General features: G+C 33.9%; 1 protein-coding gene across 8 annotated transcripts in view; it reads left to right on the forward strand.

Annotated features, from left to right (window-relative positions):
* Positions 1 to 20667, forward strand: part of LOC113497870 (zinc finger protein 628) — a 109337-nt gene extending 88670 nt beyond the window's left edge. For 7 of the 8 annotated variants that reach the window (XM_026877624.1, XM_026877626.1, XM_026877628.1 and 4 more), the window contains exons 7-10: positions 15908 to 16092; positions 16740 to 16905; positions 17970 to 18191; positions 18880 to 20667. In XM_026877624.1, coding sequence (XP_026733425.1) covers positions 15908 to 16092; positions 16740 to 16905; positions 17970 to 18191; positions 18880 to 19898 — 1592 coding nt within the window. In that variant the 3' untranslated portion in view covers positions 19899 to 20667. The remainder of the gene's footprint in view (positions 1 to 15907; positions 16093 to 16739; positions 16906 to 17969; positions 18192 to 18879) is intronic. The other variant, XM_026877632.1, reaches the window with a different exon arrangement.
* Positions 20668 to 21608: the final 941 nt, after the last annotated feature.

Genomic DNA, 21608 nt, shown 5'->3' on the forward strand with positions numbered 1-21608 from the left:
GTAAAATTTACACGAAACTTTGGAATTTGCTGACTAAAATAATCTCTCCAATGTGACCGCAGTTCTGTGGTTTTCAGCCATGGTTAAATGCATTTCCTTTGAATTAAACTAATGCAATATTAAACCGATTTAATTGTAATTTGTATCCGCGCACCCTATACGGATAGTACGGTGTTTATACAGGACCTACGGTATCGTTAATGGATTTAAATGATAGTTATTTCTAGAGAGATCATTATAAGCATTTAATTAAAAATCAACTCCAATGACTAACACGTCTACACTTTTTTCCAAAGAAAAAAAGAAACAAAATTTTTTTTTAGAAAAAAATCTCTCTATTTCTTCGCCCAATTGTGTAGCTTCATATTACTATAGCAACCTCTTAGCTACTCCAAACTTCAAGAAAGGGGACTCGAACCTAGCACCTTTGGGAATACCCGTTAATTCAACCACGTAATCCATCTTATCTTTTACAAAAATATTAATGGAAAAATTTGTCCGCGTAAAAGAAATACTTGTCCCTTGGGACCGGGGTGGGTTTATGTGGTAAATAATGTATTATTAATATGGGATACATTTGGCAGTCAGCCATTTTGTTTCACAGATAACTTATGAATCCGATGATTTCAAATAGTTTTTTGAAACATCTTAGAGATGTGTTGACGACGGACTATTGTCCCTTGAAAGTCAATTTTTACGAGTAACGTGGAAGTAGAAATGTACGGCAAAAATATCAAATTAGGATAAAATGTTAGCTACTAAAATGGATGTAGAGTTCACATAGGAAACCGCTCTATGTAAAATATGTTACAAACTGTAATACAACTAGTGAAAAAGATCATTATCATTATCATATAGACCATATTCATCCACTGCCTGACATAGGCCTCCCCAACAAAAGAAAAATAAACTAACCTTTAAAATATTATTTTTTCTCATAAAAAGACTACACTAAAAATGATATGGGTCATGAAGAGTGTTGTTGTACAACAAAGGAGGAGAAGCACGTCACAAAAAAAAAAAACAAAAGTAAAATAAGCCGTTTAAAAATCGGTCAAAAAACAAAATGTCTGTAAATATTTACAGAAACAGACTCGTCCAATAGAAAGCGATGTAATTTCCATGATTGGTTGAATTCCGAGGGTTCCGTTATCTTTTTTTTGTCGCTTTTTTTATTTTCCACCGCGTCTTTGTGCCACCCTTCAGAAAAAGAGGGCAAATTTTATGGCGATCGTGGATTTTGATACTTGATTTTTTTTGCTGAAGAGTGCTTTGTTCATAAAGAAGTAAACAAAAATGTATAGTGAAATAGGGAATAAAAATCTGCACATGATAGACGTTTACAACGTAACATATGATAATGTGGTATATGGTATATTATCAATTATCATCATCACCTTGAATAACCCACAAACTGGGCTAGTCCTCCATTTTTTTATTACAATCTCGTTTCTTTCAGTACAATACAAAAGTGTTTTGTTTTACACTTACTCTTCTGACTGTTATCAAAATAAACAAGCTAAACATGAAATAAATTAGAGAACATAAATCTACATACAAGTGTTCTGTAATACGTAAGTAAAAATCCCGGAAAAGTCAAGTATCAAGTCGCTTTTCACTATAAAACAGAAGCCTATTTGCAGAAGCCGAGATGGAAAAAAGGTTGTTTCGCGTGATCGGTTTTTATTTGATTTTCACAAATGTTTGCGTTCAAATTAACGCCCGTAGACGGCGACATCATTCTGTTTTTCGTATTTTTCTTTTGATGAAGAGATTTTTACCTTTTATAGAAAAAAAGAATTTTTTTACACTCGTACGATATCGTTGTAAAGTCATTTGTTCAAGTAACATTATAATAAGGAGTGGAAGCTTAATAGATGGTAAATAAATCTAAAAGTTAATTGTTAAAAAAACCCTTTATAATCTATTTAATGGAAAATTTCTTTAAAAATACACCAAAGGTAGAAGTTCAAAAAGTTCATAATATAAAGTAAACGAAAAGTTCAACCCTTGCTTTTTTAATATAAAAGAAACCACAAGAGTTATCTTTCTATTAATTTGAAGTATACCTAACCCTCGCCCGTGAGATTTTTCGATAGGGATGAGTTATGTAGTTTTTGACGTCAACTCAACCCCTTGCGAGAAAATTTCTTATTAGGCATTTTTTGCTTTGCTCGTATTTCTTAAGGCAAAATTATGAAAACAGAGATATTTAGGACTTCTTGATTCTTACTAAATAAAAACATAAGGCTTCCCTTTAAACAAATTTACCATAACACACTTAATTAAATACGATGGCCAACGATAAAGTAAACCATAATAAGAAAAATCGTAAATGTCGTAGGTAAGTCCCAACACAAAAATTACAAATATAAAACTAAAACACAATTTTATATCTCAGTTTGAAAATACTGGAAATCTTATAATAGGACTTTTGTATGTAAAATTGTAGAGAACCTCAAATAAATACAACCTTCTCTATTCACGGTACTTAAAACTACTAACAACAGTAACATAATAAAAAAAAATCGTACATGTCATAAGTCCCAACTCAAAGCTTTCCAAAAAACCACCCGTCCAATCACATTTATTTTCTCCGCACCAGAATCGAAACTCAATACCTACGAAATCTAACAGTAGGCCGCCATTACCATCCACTTAAGTCCTCAAATAGTAATGGGAAAGAAATCACGTTTCCCACCCCTCAATCTTTGCCCACCCTTGGGCCACAGATGTCGCAACGAAGATTTTTCACCCAGAATGAGCTTTCGCCTAATTTATTTTTTGCCGCCTTCTTTTCCCCAAGTAAATATTGACATCATATCGCTGTTTCGAATAGTATGGATAAGATTTTTTACCTTTTATCTTTTTTCCAACTATTTCTTTTATGATTGTTTTAAAGATAAAATAACACACCAGTCTAAATTAACTAAGGAGTAGTTTAAGGTACACTTTTATCTTTGTTATTCTTTATACAGTAACACATATACTATTGTTCTTTACTGGGTATAAAACACAATTAAAAGCGCATATTTTTTATAATACCTATTAAAATAACACCTATACTATAACTCCACAAATTAATTCTACCAGTACTTCATAAATTTACCGTCTCAGGTAAAATTTGAGAAAAAAAGATATCGAATCTTTTCGTCGCATCAGTAACCGTCAACTTGTCCTATCTTATCCACATTATGACGGCCAAGACACTACGAAGGTCGTATCTTTCTTTTTCCCCGGAACCGGACTTTTGGTCCAACGATTACGAAATTATATTGGGGCGAAATTTCTTTTTAAACAATCTTTTTTCCTTTTCTTAGGTGTCGGGCTCGATTGGTTATTAAATCGGACTTAGTCGCACCCTCTTTTAATTGTCTTCGCTTTTGTTGAGTTTTTTTTTTAATTTGGACCTTTTTTTGTAAGTTTGAGATGTTGAACTTTGTAAAACTTTTTGTGTCTGTGTATGACAGTAGTTAGAGAACACGGTTTAATACTCGCTTGATGAATACGTTACAAAAATAAGATATAAGAAAAAAAAATAACCAATTTATTTGATCCTATAGTTTTAGGTACCTACTTGTAACCATAATAAAAATATTATTTCACATGGAACAAAGGGTCAATTATGTTTTTTTCTTAAAACAAAAACGTTAAAATTATAAAAGAACAATGCACAATTACCGAAACAGACTAATCACAGAAAAAAAAACAATAGAGCAACGAATTAAACAAATAATTTAATATAACTCTCAAAAGAATAATTACTCGTATTAATTATAGCCTTTTTTGTGTTTTAACTCCTTTGAGCACCACACTATTGTTTAGACATATGGTAGGGGTGGGCTTTGTTTCTCTTTCTTAGGGCGTTAATTGTAATTCTTAAGAATAAAGAAAAAGTTATTGGGTATCCCTGTTTTGTTGTTGAGAAAGACGTATTAATATACAAGGCTTACGATGTTTATCATGTTCAAAATTTTGAAATCATGGAAACTAGAAAATTTGTAGAGAAAAAAATCAAACAAAAAAACGCTTTAAACCAACCGTTCAATGCTTACTGCAGATCAAAATAACAAAAAAGAATATTCTTTCAAAATTGCAACATTAAAAAACTATCACACCACAAATAGACCACATTAATTCTATTTAAAACAGCGCACAGACGTCAAAAACATTTTTATACCACAGCTAAGGCATCGAGGACGTAATTTGTAAAACAAAGATGGCGATTTTAACATGACAATTAACATCGCATAATGAATAGACATGCGAGAACAATAATAGTTACAGAAAAACAGGTTTCCTTGCTAAACACTCGTTTTGTTTTCACACAACTTTGTTCTAATATTTAAATTAGTGTATGTATGTATATATGTATTTTTAAATAGATACCATTTTGTAACGTGTAAATTGTGTAGGGTATATTTCTGTATTGTAAGTATATAAAACAAAATGTCTAACGACATACTTACGTAACTTTTGTTTTTAATGTTAATTACTCATCATTTCAAATTCCGAATCAAAGTTCGATTTTTAAATAAAAATCAACGTCTTTTTTGCTGCCAGTATAACAAACTTAACCTGTAAATGCAGCAGTGTTTTTGGTATCCGCAAAAAAAAATCTCAATCTTGATTTACCGACTTGTTGAATCCAAAACAAAATTGCTTTTTATCTCAATTTCTCCCCGGATATAGCCTAAAGAAAGTAAAATATAACAGTAATTGTCGATCAGTCCGTTGACTCCAGATTTCGACGCACAACATCTGTTCCCTACACATGTTCCCAAAAACCTTTTAAAAAATAACTTTGAAAATCACTAGCAACACTGATGGCCTTATTCCGGTATAGGATCACTTTATGAGTGCATGAGAACAGATGTTGCCAGACTTAAAATCGATTTTAATACGTTTTATGGTTGTTTATAGCGGTTTCGATTAAAAATGGAAAGGGTTACGGAAGTGTCTTGATTAGAAATAGTGATATCATTTTGGGTTCACTGGTTATTATAAAAGGCTGTGTTATTATATGTTAAAAAATGGATCATATTTGTTCTGTGTAATTTATTCTTCTTATAACTATTAGACTTTCCGATGTCTACAAAATAATTAATTTGCAAAACGAAAACATAAAAAAATAGCACGATTTGAAAAGGCAACCGTCCAACATGCTAACCGTTCTGATCTAAATCATAATATCTCAACTGCAAAAGCAACCGTAAAAACAAAAGCAAAATCGTGACACAATTAGAGAAAAAATAAAAATTCAAAATGCCGCTAACTGACGCGAACACGCAAACTCTCTCGTTCGAAATTCAAATCCCTATGGAGACCTTTTGTTTTTTTTTACACTCCCAACTTGCTACTTAGCCGTTTCTTTCATTCTTACTTTAATTAGCGAAAGAATAGAATTGCGTGTTGCTCTTAATTTTTTGTGATTTAATTACTTACTTTTAGAGACAATGGATAATGCGTTTCGCAATTAATTGTTGGGACATGCAAATTTTTGTAGTCTTTTGTCTATAATATTTAACGTGGAAACAAAATGAAGTATCGCCACGAGTAAGTTTTGCCAGCGGCTATCTTTGAACGCATTGTCTTGCTCATTGTAAACTTATATTTGGTTTAAGAAAAGCCGTTATATTCAAAAAGTTTTCTTATGTGTATATTTTCCGATAACGCCCATAATGTTTCCTTAATATGTATCCAAAGATAAGTGCACTATTATGTTATTATAGGCATCAAAAGTTGCATCACCAGATGCGAAGTAACGGTACATGCTGTGCAATACCGCACGTTACCGGCTAAAACTGGTTTTGTTTAGCAAAAATATGTAGATGTATAACGAACGCGAGCTTGGATTTTGTTGCGTGCGGGCATTCGCGACCTTTGCAGCGGTAGGGTTAGCTTGTTTGTGTGTTTTATTGATATTTATCTTATATTTTGTTATAATTTATGAGTTTTGGTAAGGATTTAAGTAAAAATTTCATTCGATATTGCGTGGAAATGAAATTATACTCTTTTTGAGTGGGAATATAAAACTTTTTGTTTGACGCCACATTGGTTTCAGTAAGATAGCAATAATGTAGCTATAACAAAAATGTTGAATACCAAATCATATTACCTCGCGTTATTAAATCAATAGATCTCCGACTATGCCAGACGCTACCGAGTAATCGTTCATCCCCTATTTTTTTTTCACTTAATTTAAACTCAAAAGATACTCGAGTTAATTGCTCGCCTCCTTTCAAGAATCGAACCGATTTTATAAGAGAAAGGAAAATTTTCTTCATTTTCCCTATTTTTTGGCAAAGCGGGGGCGTGGCGGCCCATTGTGAGACGAAAGGTGATTAGAATTCAATTTTGGAACAATCGAACGAATGTGTTAAGAACGATGCGGTGCATTTTAATTGGAAAAACGATTTTTGAATCGCTCTGATTTATTACTCCATTTGAAGATGGATTTTTAATTCGCACTCGCATTTTAGGGTTGTAATGTAATATTGTTTTCATAGGTTTCGGGTCACACGGTTTATGTAAGCAGAAATTGCTTTAGCGCATACCATTTCACAGTGGGTTATTAAATATTTATGCACTTACCTTAAATAGGTGACACGTTATTTTATAGCGGATAGATTTATATACTCGTATATTAAACCATACGCAGAACTTGAATACCATCTAAAATTATTTCTCACAACAAAAAGCCATAAAACAATAAAAACTTAACCCTATCACTGCCATATGTTTATAATTCATCAGAATTAGTTCCGCGCGCGGCGGTCAATAATAAAAATGATAAAAAAATATTAACCCTGCAACAACCGTATGACAAACATTCGGACACAATGGGCCCAAACGTCCCGGAAGATATTCTTTCCGTACCTGTGAATGAAATAATAGGCCTTGGCCATATTAGCATAATAATAGTGGCCCTACTATTATTTTGGCGATATTGGCTAACAACAGCCATTATGGCCTGGGCAGCTGCAGGCCACTTTTTTATCCGGGTCATTGTCCATCGGTATTTGGATGCGCTTCGTAACAATTCTTAGGTCACAACCCTTTGGAATAATAATAGTTTTTGATATTATTTTTATGATTAACAAAGGTCCGATGCTTTTGATGGTCGATTTTAACTGTTGTAGGGCAGTATGATGGATGATTCATTCACGGGTGATAATAGATTTTGCATAATATATGTCAAAGTATTGCATGCTGAAAAACAATGCCTATTGCTTGCCTATTTTTATTAAGAACTCGGAAACAAATTAAATATCAAAGCGAAAACCAAACTAAACAATATTATTTTTCTATAGTTCCTAGAACATTTTTGTCAAAATCGGCGGATAAACAAATCATTTAAAACTCTTCCAAAAAAACTGGAGTTCAATAAATTCAAAGCACAGAAACACACACCCGAACAAATTACACGAAACAAACAAAACATCACGATCAAACGTTGAAATAATAATTAATAACGACAAAAAAATAATACAGATTGACACATTGGACCCCTCTGTCCATGTTTGAAAAACAACAGGTAATCGAAGGGTTAAGTTCAAAGGACAAACAATAGAAGACAAAAAATTGGAGCAAAGGGTTAATTCGAAACGGAAGATTTTTATATGAACACCGTATTGTTTTTGAATACGTTAACGGTCAGTTTTAGTTTTTGAATTTCGAATGCGGTGTAGTTGAATTTGGAATTTCGATGTAGCCAGTGATATTAGTACGGTGTATTTATGTTTTAAATTTCGAGTGTTTTAAATTAAAACTGGTTTTGAATCTAGCATATATACGTTTTGCTTGTGTGTGTATATCTTGTGTAATAGTTAAGTTTTAATGGCAAAGGTAAACTTAAAAAAGTGGACGGTAAATATCAGTTACTACTTAATGAGATTAAAATGCCAAATTGCGTAAAACAGCACTTTAATTCCAAATAAAACGACACCCTTCTGAAAAACATTGAGAAAAACCATTATTCATCTTAAATAAACACTGAATACGAAATTCCCTTACATCCATTTCTTAGCGAAGTGCAATAAAAATAAAAATCACAAACTACAAACTTTAAATCGGCATTAAAATCCGATTCAACACTGCGACTGCAGATGAATTTTTAAATGGGACCGAGTTCGAGTCGTTTCTTTTTGGTGAAAATGTCCGATGTCTCCGAGGGGGGGTTGAAAAGGGGGTTGAATAAAAATAATTGCCGCCCGGGACTGATGCTTGGCCAACCTCTTACTATTCACACGATCTTAGTTAGTGACAGGGTTGGCACTAAAGGATGCCTAAGTACTGTTCGAAAGCGATCGGGTTGTGTCTGTCTTTTGGTGTATTTCGTAAAAATTGGTTGACTATTGTGAAATCGGGGTTGAAAGAACTTTGATTACATAAATTTCGTTAAAAAATAATATTAATAAGTAGGCAACTTATATAATTCGAAGTTTAACAATTACTATGTGTACAAAGAGGACAGTCATTTTCATTTTCTAAGTGTGAATAAATTGTGTATATCTCTTTAAAACCGAAATACCAGTAACAAACGACCCAAAAAAGAATTACCAACAAGTAAACATTAAGATAAAACACATGGGAAGTCGTTAGCAACCCTGCACTCGAGACCAACTTGAGGAAAACTTGCCAACTATAAGTTTTGTTCTTTTTGCATTTTTCCCGAGCGCAAAACGTTTGCTTTTTATCTTTTTTTCTTCCTTTTTTCGCTTAACCCGCTCCTCCTCGGGTTGAATCTTTTTACTCGTCGCTGAAACGTGTACCCTTTTCAGGAGTTACTTGGCTATCTTTCTTAACTTGACTGCTTTAGTCTTAAGGAGCAGTGGAGAGGGCGTTTTGTATTTTTAGAATTGTACATTTATTTGTTAGTGTAGAGCGTCACTTTGTCGGTAGTTGAATTTAAATAAAAATTAAGATATCACGTTCAATAACTTTGAATTATGAGTAGGTTGAAGGTAAAGACTAAGTAAAAAAAAATCATACTGGCTGAACAGAAAACAATCCAGCCTTCCCTTAGTTTATCATGTTCAAACAAAAAACTCTCCCTAATAGTGGTGTTATCTGAAATATATCAATTTAGGGATTTACAAAATGTAAAATGTTTGTTACTACATATATTTTCAGCTACAGAACTAAATTATTTTTATGACAATGTAAAATAATAATTATAAATTTCAGTTGTAAATAAACTGTTTTCCTTAAATGAGCTCTAATTATCCTATTTTCAGGAGTTGTTTTACCTTGAACATACAGCCTATATTTATAGGATTATTATTTTGTTACACTGACTTCAATTCAAAAAAATATTAATAAAAAAACACGACCTCTCTGTAACTTTTTTCATCTGTTGAGAACTCCTTAAGTTTTTATTTGACCACTGAAGCATTCGCGAGATAGCGCCGCGGTGAAAATTAAAAAAAAAGCGGGTTGAGATAAAAAAGGATTCTTCCCGAAGCAAAAGTTCTTCAACGTGGGAAAACTCAACCCCCGACAAGCACTTTTATTACTTTTACTAACTTAGAAATACTTTTACCGGTCTGTTTTTTCTTGAATCGATTACAATTAAAAGTTAAAATTCAATAACAATTTGAAGCTTTGAAAATTGCGTTTTGTGTTATCTTTTAGAGTATTTTTGGAGTCGTTCACGATTAACCATTGCGCTGTTTATGAAACTGTATAAGCAGATGCGTCGGGTTTAGTCTTATCAAAAATATGTGTGAATCTAAATCATTACGTGAGTTAGTATCTATACTAGTATCACAATAGCTACTCAGCTTTCCCATACCACCATTATTACTCCAAAATATCCAACAACAACGAATTTACAACAATATTAAACATTAAATTAAAGTACACAGCGCAGCTAGTTTAAATGTAAAATCCGTTGCCAAAATTATCAGCATGAAACAAAATGGCGTCCAATATCCATATTTAACGGTACGTCAATACGAATTCCGCCCGACGGACGCAGGTGGAATACTATTATATTTTTTTTTATGCCCACTGCCCACCCCAAATAGTTGGGGGCGAGGGTGGGCATAATAGTTGGGTGGGAATGCGTGACCCGGCCCCCGCCGACACCCACCCGCCGGGGTGGGGGCAAGGGGAGCTTGCACAACCGTGTGTGCACGCAAATTCGAGCCTCAATAATTTAAATTTCCAATAGCAATGATTAATGTTGTATAAATTCACAAACATATCTACATACAAATAGTTCGGATAGTTATCCGCAGCACTCGTATCGGATACGAAATTTCGAATATGTGTGTAGTTTTCGGATTTCTCGATGCATCAGTGTTTTAGGGTTAATATTGATTAGTGTTGCGTCATTGAATTTTGAGTCTTTTGTTATTGTTTCTAAGTCTTGTATTTGTTTGGTGTCTGAGATGTGTTCCATACATTTCTATAGGAAGTGACGTACTGAGTCTGACATGCAGACTAAGTGATTACGTTTCTGTGTAAGACGGGATTCGATTAATATTTGGAGATATTTGTATATCAAATAAGTGAGCTATGCGCACTCAACTACTTTTTCTAATACATAAAAAGTAAAGAAATCGGTTTCTCTGACGTAGTTATCCTGAAACTACTGATATTTGTTAATAGGACAAATAATCTTTATAAGTACATAATTTTTAGTCTAGCTCGAACACAGATGGATTTAAAAATAAACTTTCTGGTTGTGTATTTGATGTCTTATAAATCTTATCAGAAATGTTGGTTGTCGCGTCATAGAAGCCACGATACTTGCAACAAATTAGACATATAAATGTAATTTTATGTGTTATAGGTAGTAATATTACATGTGTAAAGAACTATAGTTCCAAAAAATAGTCAAAGTAATGAGACACATGCTCAAACATTACAAAATAGGTACCAAAAAAGACTGACAAAATATTTTTTTTAATAAAAATCCCTGAAAAAGCACAAAAAAATAGTAATCCGAACATCAAAAACGCGAATAATTCGCTTGCAGTATAAAACGGCGCGAAGTCTGCGTTCCAAATTCAAAAATAAATTGTGCATCGCGCACTCGCCGCTCGCCGTCGTGTTTTAAAATCGACGCGCAACGAGATATGTTTAATTTTAATTTTCGAATCCGCCGCCATGTCTGTTTTCAATGTTTTCGTACGCGTAAATTGCACAAATTCTATGGATTTTTTCACGTCGACGATTTAATAATGAGACTACACTGGATATTTGATAACTATTAATAATTGTTCAATCATACTTTAAAATCGCCTTATTAATGATGTTAATAGTTAACGAATAAGTATGTGTCCTTGAAACTAGAAATTTGACAGAAAACGCTGGTCATTTCAGTCTGATTATACTTACTGCATTTGAGAAGTCAACTGCATTTGAAACGGGATTAACACAGGATAAAATTATATATGTGATGACTAAAAATATCCGTTACAGAAGAAATAATATTTCACACCTTTGACAAGTACATGACAGCTCACATAGATAATAAAAAACTAGTATTTAGATTTAGCAAACCTCTTTTTTATGTTTAATCCTGAATGAAATGCGGTAATCTATCGACAGTATCTGGTAGTGAGTTGCAGTGGCATGTTAGGTCGTAACAGCAAGTAGTAAGAGGCTGCTAGCCATTCGCTTACCAGGCAACTGATTAAATCACAAATACATATAAAATCATGTCTCAAAACTTTTTCGAAAACATAACCTTGTGACAGTCGGGTAAAAAAATAACCTTGCAATTTTATGGGACAGAAAAGTAAGCATGGCTAAACTATATCATTTTATATTTTTATACAATGATATAAAACGAACTGACTCACAATAACTTTTGAAGTAAGATTACCAAATTAAAACAAAGTTGCATCATTTTTAATTCTTAAAATGCGAAAGGCAAAGTTCTTTAAAAGAAAAGACAAATTAAATTAAATTTGCTAAAGTCACGTCCTGCGAGACACGCGTAGATTTTAATCATTATTATTTGAGATTAAATTTTTAAAACTCAAAAAGGTAAAGTTTTTATGCCTTTTTTGTATTGTCTGCGAAGTTTTTAACAGAGTTATAATTATTTTGTTGCAAAACTTGGCTGTACAACAGGATTCCATTGCCTTTGTAAAATATAAATGGGCTTTGTCTATGGTGAGATATGTTTTCTTTGTGTTTATGCATTTTGGAGCGTTATTTCGATGTTTCTTTTACGTTATTTTAGTTTCTTAATATATTACGTACTCTATTTAACGACATCTAAAATCGATTTGAAAAACATTGTTAAACAAATATTCGGTATCGTAAAACTCATAACGAAATTGAAATTATTTTGGTTCTAATACAAACATGAACTGTCAAGCTGTCAAAATGACATATAAATATTGTCTTTTGATAACCATAAAGATGTTAATGGAATTATAACTCCTACTTAAAAATATATCTTGGAATAATACGATGGTTTACTATACCGCCATTTTACCCGACTTCTTCTGAAGGATAGCATTGTTTTTAGTCGAATTTAGTCAATGTATTTATTGCTTTTTGTTTTACAAATTGAAAATTCAAAAATACTTTACGATATTTACAAAGACTTTAGAAACTCTTTTTGAAATTTTAAAATTAAAACTAAATAAATAATAATATTTGATTTGGCTATAGCTACTTTAGATTGGTAGTTATTTTTGTATGCCACCTTTTACTACAGAATATATGCAAACAAAACAGCGCTCAAAACCATCTATAAATTAAATATTTATTCGCAAATAAAATCCAAATATTGAAATCTATCTTTTACAAAATCACCAATAGAAAATGTACAGTCAAATCTCAATCGCATAAAACCAAAATGGCGTCCAATAAATTTTAATATAACAGTAATAATATATATTTATTCGTGCTTATATCAAAATACCCGACTCGGGAACACTACGTAAGAATGTTAATACCTACGCATTTGAGTCAAAGGTGGCTTGGAGGTACTTTTGTATGTAAATTTAAGGCGTAGGCTTTAGGGTACCTAGGTCTCTTTGTAAGACCTGGATGTCTAGTACCTAATTAGGTTTAGAATATTGTTGCTGTGGTTGAATTCTTTTTGAGTTGGATTTTCTGATAGGAATTCTTTTGTTTCATATTTTTATTTATTTATGTTTATTTCGTATTTGATATGAATTTATTTATAAATGTAATTGTGTTGGCTGTGTTTTATTGTTTACTTTAATATCTATTGAGGTATTAATATAATAAAGTAATTATTGCATATATTGGTTATAAAAGAAAAAACAAAGATGATCTTCTTTAATCATTGCTCTACATAAACCAAAACAGTTTTTGAGCTTCAGCAGTACATACAATCATTTTCTAATTTAATGTCTTTTAAACCTAAAATTCCCAAAAAACACCTAAATTACCCCGAATATAATCACAAAATAATGTGCACAAAGCAATAATCCAAGAAATTAACAAACTATAAATCCGTTCACGATCTCAGAGATACCATCCTTTACCATCGCACATTGGCCAAACTGTGCTAAGGTAAGCGCCTTTCGCTTCCATTTATTCATAGTGAAATAACAAAAATAGCTATACTATTCACTACCAGCACAACAAGACCTCTAAGTATACCTACTTGACTCGCATAAGAAGGTCTAGCGCCGCTGGTTGGTAAACGCGTAGGTTGTGTAAGTTGTATAGGTTGAAAAATGGCCGGCGACGCCACAATAGTATAGGGAACAGCGAACCCGGAAGACATGTTGACCATAGACAAGATTAATCTATGGTACGTTTGATTTTTTTTTTCGTTGAGATATCTATTATGTGTTTGTGTATATGGGCGTTGCTTTATGGTCTTGAGATTTGTTTTTTTTTTCGATATTGTCTATGGTCCAATTTTTTGGTAGTTGAGTAGTTAGGTGTATTTTTGGTTTCTAATAAGAAAATTATAAATATATTTGGATAAAAAATCTCATAGGGCCATTTATAAAAAAAAAACTGTCCTCCAAGGTATTAAGAAAAATCGCAACGTAAAAGTCATCAAATTTTATAAGTCTAATTAAAATGTCATTAGGACAAAATGGAATAAGATGAAGTTGCAATTAAGTGTCAAATCAGTTAAAAAAATACTTGGTTTGAACCCACTTACTATTACTACTACTGCTTACTATGTAGTAATAGATAAAAAAATGTCTTAATTCAGAAAAATGTAAGTTGCACCAATCAGTATTTTGCTCTAATTGGAAAACGTAATATAAAACCGAAATTAGCTAACTGTAACATTCATCAAATTTTATACTTATTTAACAATCACATACAAAGATGAAAGTTCACAAGTTACTGGAATTTTTATTCATAAAAATACAATTTGCATTTAATAAAAACGCATAAAACCCGTACGTTTCGATATTAAGACATAATCACCGATCCGCGGTCAGTAATCACCAATTAGGTGTTAGTAACCGGCATGGCTGTGACGCATCGGTGATTATTGACTAACCCTAGTACTATAGGTTAAGTCTATCTAGCTTTTATTCGCAAAAGCCTACTTAATGACTCTATAATCCCCAATTATTTTCATAAAATGTAAATTTTTCAATAAAAATATGAATTTCAATTTTATAAACACGTTAAACGACAATTATTCGCATAAATTTGTTTTCGTTGAGTATTTTTGTTAGATACGATTTATATTAAATAAAATAAGAAGGCTCTAACTAATAAAATGGTAAAAAAAATATGGGCAATAATTATGTTTGCGATAGAAAGTTAGCAACACGCTTAATTATAACAAAAAAATAAAATTTAAACACATCCGAAACGAATTTCCATTTACACTTAAACGAAAATCTTAATTATAAATACTTAAAATGCATCTAAACATACTTCAATGAAATAATAAAACCGTTCCAATTTTATCGACGGCAATTAATTTTCAAATATCCACAAGGACAACATTCACCCATAAAATAGTCAACCAATATTTAAATCACTTTTATCAGCTCTAACTAATAAACCATGCATACTTATAAAATTTACTAGCAATAAATATGGCGATCGGACCGTTACAGCCTACACCAGATACACATACATATCTATCTAGTTGCATCTAGGAAATAATTCTACAATAATCTTAGTCCCTCACGCGTATAATATGCACGCATTCTTCCCAGACATGCAAAATTCACATACACTGACAAAGCCCAGGACTACGTAGATACACGGGTTTGTGTGTAACTAACGCGTTTGTGTGCGTGCGTTCAACGACCTATGCATTTGCTTGCAGTACAGGCTAAAAGTATGCGTTCGTTTTATTATGGTCTTATTTTAAAAATGGAACGCCACGTTCGGTTTCTTTCGCGTTGGGTTAGGTCGCGGTCGTGATTTTTCGGCTTTTTAACGAACGTGCCCCGGCTGGCTGAGATTGTTTCGAATTTCGAACTGGTTTGCGGTTCCGTTGTGTAAGATTACCGTTAGTGTTCGATTTTCGAACGTCGATTGTTCTAATTTCGATGTTTGTTTAGCTTTAATAGGAGCATATGGCTCAGATCTCCACGATTGGTTCTTAAAAACGTCGCTCTTGTTAATTATTAGGGTCAAATGTATTGTGTTGCGTTAGCTCTCTCTGAGTTATGACGTTATGTGTGTCCTTTGAGCAAACTACAACGATTGCAAAAGAATTGAAAGGAATATTTAAATTGACATACCTATCGTAACTTCGGTAGGCGAAATAGTGGTCATAGACAAATTGCGTCATTCCTACACGAATGGATGGCATTCTTTCGTCACCTAGGCAACACATCCAAATACTCCACCAATTTATTATATTACATGGATCCATTGACAATCAAATATATTTGACCCGGAAAAGACCTCTCGACCTCTCTATGCAAGCCAATTTTCTTTAAATATTAAATCCCATTTTTTTTGTCTACAGGCGAGCGTCCTTACAAATGCCATTTACCTGACTGCGGCCGGGCATTCATCCAACTTTCGAACCTCCAACAACACCTAAGAAACCATGATGCCCAGGTCGAAAGGGCCAAAAACAGGCCCTTTCATTGCAATATCTGTGGGAAGGGATTCGCCACTGAAAGTAGTTTGAGAACGCACACGGCAAAGGTCAGTATCTGAATTCGTTGTTTGAAAAATTATAAATAGTTTTATAAAATCATAATTTTATAAATCAAATAACATTTCATAAATATCCCAAAAGTATTTTTATATAAATTAATAATAATTTTAAATATTGTTGAAGATTTAAGTACCTATTATATTATCAATCCTATTATCAATTTAGAATGCGCAACCTTTTTTCTTGGATAAAACATATATTTTTATTATAACATTGCAAATAATTTATTTAAATTTCAATCTCAATTTTTATACGTCACTGTTTTTAAATGTAAATTATTGAAGTAATATGACTGTCTTGATTGTTAAATATTTCTTCCTGTGTATATTAGGTCACAATGAGGAACTTGTTTTCAAGTTCTGCCAATAATTTATAATTGATGTTTTATTTTATTTTTTATTTCAAAAAACTACAAAAAGTGTAGTAATTATTTTAGCCTTTTATTTCATTTTCAAAATTAACACCGAAAATGAATTGGGATTTAATTTTCGTTGCAAAGACAAAATTGACTTTTGGCCGATATTTATTTCAAAATTCCCTCTCGACTGTATATTTTTGTTGTTTATATGTGTTTTTTCGAATGTGTCCTAATCTTTGAACTGCTATGCCCGCATCGCCACCGCCGGTGGAACAGGAGCTTCAGCTGCACCTTGGTGTTTTGCAGCAACACGCGGCTCTCATGATAGGTGGGGCCACCGCCACACCATGCCCCATATGCCACAAAGTAGTTTTCGGAGGAGAAGCACTCGTTGAACACATGAAGAACACTCACAAGGACCCAAATGCATCCGGCGTTGCGAGTAAGTTTCACAGCGATCGGCTATTTTGATTGGTCCGTTCGAAAAACGAACTCTGGTTTCAAATAAAGAGTTCTTCTTTTGAATCTTCTCGAAAATAGAATGTCGATAACGGCGCTCTATTCGGATTTGGAAATGGAACGTCTTTGGCATTCTTTTTTCAAATTTCGTTGGGTTTAGTTTTAATTAGTTTAAGCAATCTCTTCTATTCGTAACGTATTTTTGATTCCATGAATGATTTAATTTTAATAATGGGCATGTTAAAATCATTTTATTCATAATAATGTACAGTTTTTACCACAATACGTTTTAATAGGAGAGATTTATTAGCAAGTAAGTTATGTCACTGGAAGTTTGTAACTGGTCATCGCAACAGCGCGATAAGTTAAACTTATCTAACATAATATTTAACGTTATAAAAGCTTCCAGCTGGCACAAAGCCATGAGGGGTGTTGGTTTCAATATCAACGGTAAAACAAAAACGTATCGTTTCCATAAATCTTAAACGTTAACTTAATAAATAAGTAGAGAACGCGGTCCGGGGCTAGATGTTATTGTTTTAGTATTATTCTGAGGGTAGTGTGTTTTGCAAACATTTCTTGCTTGTCCCTGGAAATACGAATTCTTCGGATGGCGTTCAGTCTATATTATCATAACATGTTTTGTTTATGTATCTAATGGCAGCGTTTTCCTCGTTTTCTATTGTCAATTTCGTTTCGTTGGCATCCAATGTTCAGTTAATTGGTTTCTGTTTTGGTTCCACTTATTGATTTATTTAAGCTCCATTTGTTTTCATTACGTTTTGAGTTCGGATAGATCATTGTTATATTAAGTAGACGGAATTTTGTTGGAACAAAACCTCTGACTTCAATAGTCAAAACGAAAATCATTTTCGAATAATAAACTTTCATTTTCGAATAATAAAGTCACTAAAGTCCCCGTAACTGCAGAATAATCCAACAAAGTACCGTCGTGAGAAAACTGTACTAACAAAAGCAAGACTAACCTGATTTTTTTTCTTTTTTTCTCCCTCCTAACCCACTAACCTACCTCATCCTGGTGACTAGGCCCTCCAGCCACGTCACCATACCCGGCGCAAGCTAAACCTGTTGATCCTTACATAGCGAAGCGACGGACGGCGAACCACCCGTGTCCTGTCTGCGGGAAGCACTACGTCAACGAGGGTTCGCTGAGGAAACACCTGGCCTGCCATCCCGAGACCCAGCTGACTAGCGGACTGAGAATGTGGCCCTGTTCTGTTTGTCAGGCTGTATTCACACATGAAAGTGGTGAGTAAAAGAAATTGACTCTAGTTGGTATTTAGTGACATCGATGGAAAATATACTATACTTTAGGAACATTGGTCTGGAGATGGAAAAGGGACATTGAAAATCTTACCGTCAACTACAAAATATGCGATCCATATATTTGTTTATCTTTTATTTTATTTTTTATATCATTTAAAAACAGTATAAAGATTAAAACTAAGTGTTGAAAACCTTGCACAGTTATTCTAATCCGCAGATAAAGAACAATAGCAGTAGCGACTACTCGTTTCTAATTAACATCAAAATTCCAATGGAAATAAACTTTATAACGCGCTAATCGACAAGCAAAAGGCGTTTGACAACATATTTGTGGAATATTGTCTTCAGTCGATATCTGTCAAATATGCAAACACCTAGTTGATAACGGCTAGTTGTTAAAACTTGACGTAAAGATAAATCACAGCGCGGACTAAGGCATAAAATACTCCGAACCGGAATCGAATCTCGTTCTTGAAGGACATTTATCATTGATGCTGTGAAGCCGCAGGCTAACGTTAGTTTGGAATTTCATAAAGCAAACAATATATATTGTGTTCGACAGCTTATTTCTCTATCTGGAATTGAGTATTAACTATAACGAGTACCATAAAGAGGGATGGCGATAGTTTTGTAATCCTGCGTGTATTTAATTGAATATTCATGATTCCAGGCCTCCTATCCCACATGGAACACATGAGAATGGAACCGAAGCACCAGTTCGCCGCCCAGTACGTACTGTCCCGGGCGGCTGCAGAAAGACGAGAAAGAGACATCATCGCCGCGGTTTCCGCCTCAGCCGGCGGCTCGGGACTCCTGAACCTCGCGCCGCCTTCCCCAGCACACTCCGACTCCTCCTCAAACGGACGCCTCTCGTCCTCCGCCGGCTCTGAAGCCGGAGCCGCCGTCAACAAGCTCACAGACCTCCTCAGATCAGCCAACAATGGACACCAAGCATACGGAGACGAAAGAGTCGCAGCCATAGCAGCAGCCGCTGCCAACATGATGGCACAACCTGGTGAAGGTGCTAGTGCCGTGCAGGTAGCTGCTGCCAACCTGGTGTCCGCGATGAGGCAGCAACTAGCCAGAGAGCCGCCACCAGCGCAACCGCCGGCCGAAACCCCACCAGCACCTTCCGAAGCCGCGCTGAGGATCCAACAAGCTGAGGCTCTCCTTCGAAGTCAGGCCGAGGCGCTCCGACTGGCTGTCTCCCAGGCGGCCGCGGCACACGGCAATGAGACTCCGAGTCCTTTAAGACACAATGGAGGCTTTCCTCCACAACCTCCGAATGACGCGAGTGGACAAATATCACCAGAACTAGTTGAAGCATTCAGATTAGCACAAGAGCAGAGATTAGAACAGGCTCTGAGATTGCACGACCCGAGGATGCTGGGCTTTAACCTGCCGTCACCAGTGCAGCAGGCGGCGCAGCAGGCAGCCCAGCAGGCCGCACAGCAGGCAGTAGCCGCCCAACAGGCAGCGGCGCAGCAAGCGGCACAGCAAGCCGCCCAGCAGGTGGCCCAGCAGGCTGCCCAGGCCGCCCAGCAGGCCGCCCAGCAAGCCGCCCAGCAGGCCGCCCAACAGGCCGTCCAGCAGCAGCATCTGCAGGCCGCCCAGGCCGCGCAAGCCGCCCAAGCTGCACAGCAAGCTGCCCAACAAGCTGTCCACTTGCAACAAAACCCTCAGCCATGAAAATTTAGCTATTACTAATCCGATGCGATTTCCACGCAGTAGATGTAATTTAGCTCGTAAAACTTAGTAAAAAATTATAAAAAGGGACTTTTGTATTTTTTGGATGTGAACTTGTTTTGGCCGGAGTGTGACAGAAATCGCCTCTGATTGGTAATTGGTTACGTAATATTATTTTGACGAGTTAGTTTTGGACTCTAAAATGTTTTTACGTTTAATTTTAGCCAGCAAAAGTATACAATTATGAAAAAGTAAAATAAAGTAATAACATTAATTTAGATAGAACTAACTGTTGTATATAGGGAAACTTTTAGCGGAAACAAATTTTAATGTAAATAAATAAAAACGTACCTAAAATAGTTGAATGAATGAACAAAATGGAACAAAAACTCGCCCGAACAAGTAATTAGATGTAGAGATATGACAAATAATATTACAGTGCAATCTTCTATTATTTGTTTGGTTATTATTGAGTGTTTTTATTATTATTAGATATATATATTTATTTTTATTAGCTTTTACCACAGAGCAGTGAATATCTTAGCTTAGTACAAACTTTTGGAAGTGCCAAACAGGTTTAAGCACGTTTTTATCGCATTTAGCGACGGTTTATTGCAATATGTTAGTTGCATTATGTTTCCATAGGATATTTTATTATTAATTATTATATTTTTAATAATTATTTTTATTAATCTTTTCACGCAATAACACGTCTTATGCTAGTCACGTTTTGAACGCACAAAATAATTCTATTTAACAAAAAAATATAAAATTTTATTTTAACTTTTATTTTCATTTCAAAATTTTCTTATTCTTGGCGTATTTTATTTTTAAATGCCATATTAGATATTAATATGTAAATACCGTAGCATTTTACGTAAATGTTGAAGCTTTTGTTTTATAACTTAAAAAATAACATTTTATTTTAACATAATACGATTATTTTATCTGAAAATAATTATTTACACAATGATTTGTATAGTTGTATATATAAAAAAATATTCATTATTATTTTCAGAAGACTGCCGTTACTTATTGTTTGTATGTAAATAAAACATGGAATTGTAATTGATAAAAAAAAATAGCGATTTTTCACTGAAGTTACAACAAGACAATTATTAATAATTGGACATAAGTCGAGTTAAAGATCTAGTTATCGACATTACCTGAGGAGACAAAACAAAACACAAGACATTCTTTTCATCACGGATGTTAACACAGCCCGAATACATTTTTATTTTTAATTTTAAAACAAGCATAATTAAACAGCAATAGCCCGAAATCATTTCAAATGATTCCATAATTGCATTCAGCAATTATCAAATCATTAACAAATAAACAATTAAACGCAAACAGTTGCCGAAATAGATTTATAGTTCACGACTGCAAAATATCCCCCATTCTGCAATAACATGGGGGGTCTTCTGCAGTCCAATAATAAAGAGAATGTCAAGTGTTGCCGAATATTAATTCTTTTTAATATTATCGACATGTATTATAATAAGGCACAATTTATGTGAACGAAATAAAAGCCTTTTATTTTGTTCATATAAGTCGTAATTACGTATAACCATAAAGTAGGTAAGGTAAAAATAAGCTGATTTTAATGTACGCAATTATTTCATTCTTGAATTAATATTGGTGTACGTGCTGTGTCACGCTGTGTCGTGTCACTGTCACGTGATATCAATGTAAATAGAAAAAAAAATTCAA

This window comes from Trichoplusia ni, chromosome 10, assembly GCF_003590095.1.
Source record: "Trichoplusia ni isolate ovarian cell line Hi5 chromosome 10, tn1, whole genome shotgun sequence".
Lineage (NCBI taxonomy): Eukaryota > Metazoa > Arthropoda > Insecta > Lepidoptera > Noctuidae > Trichoplusia > Trichoplusia ni.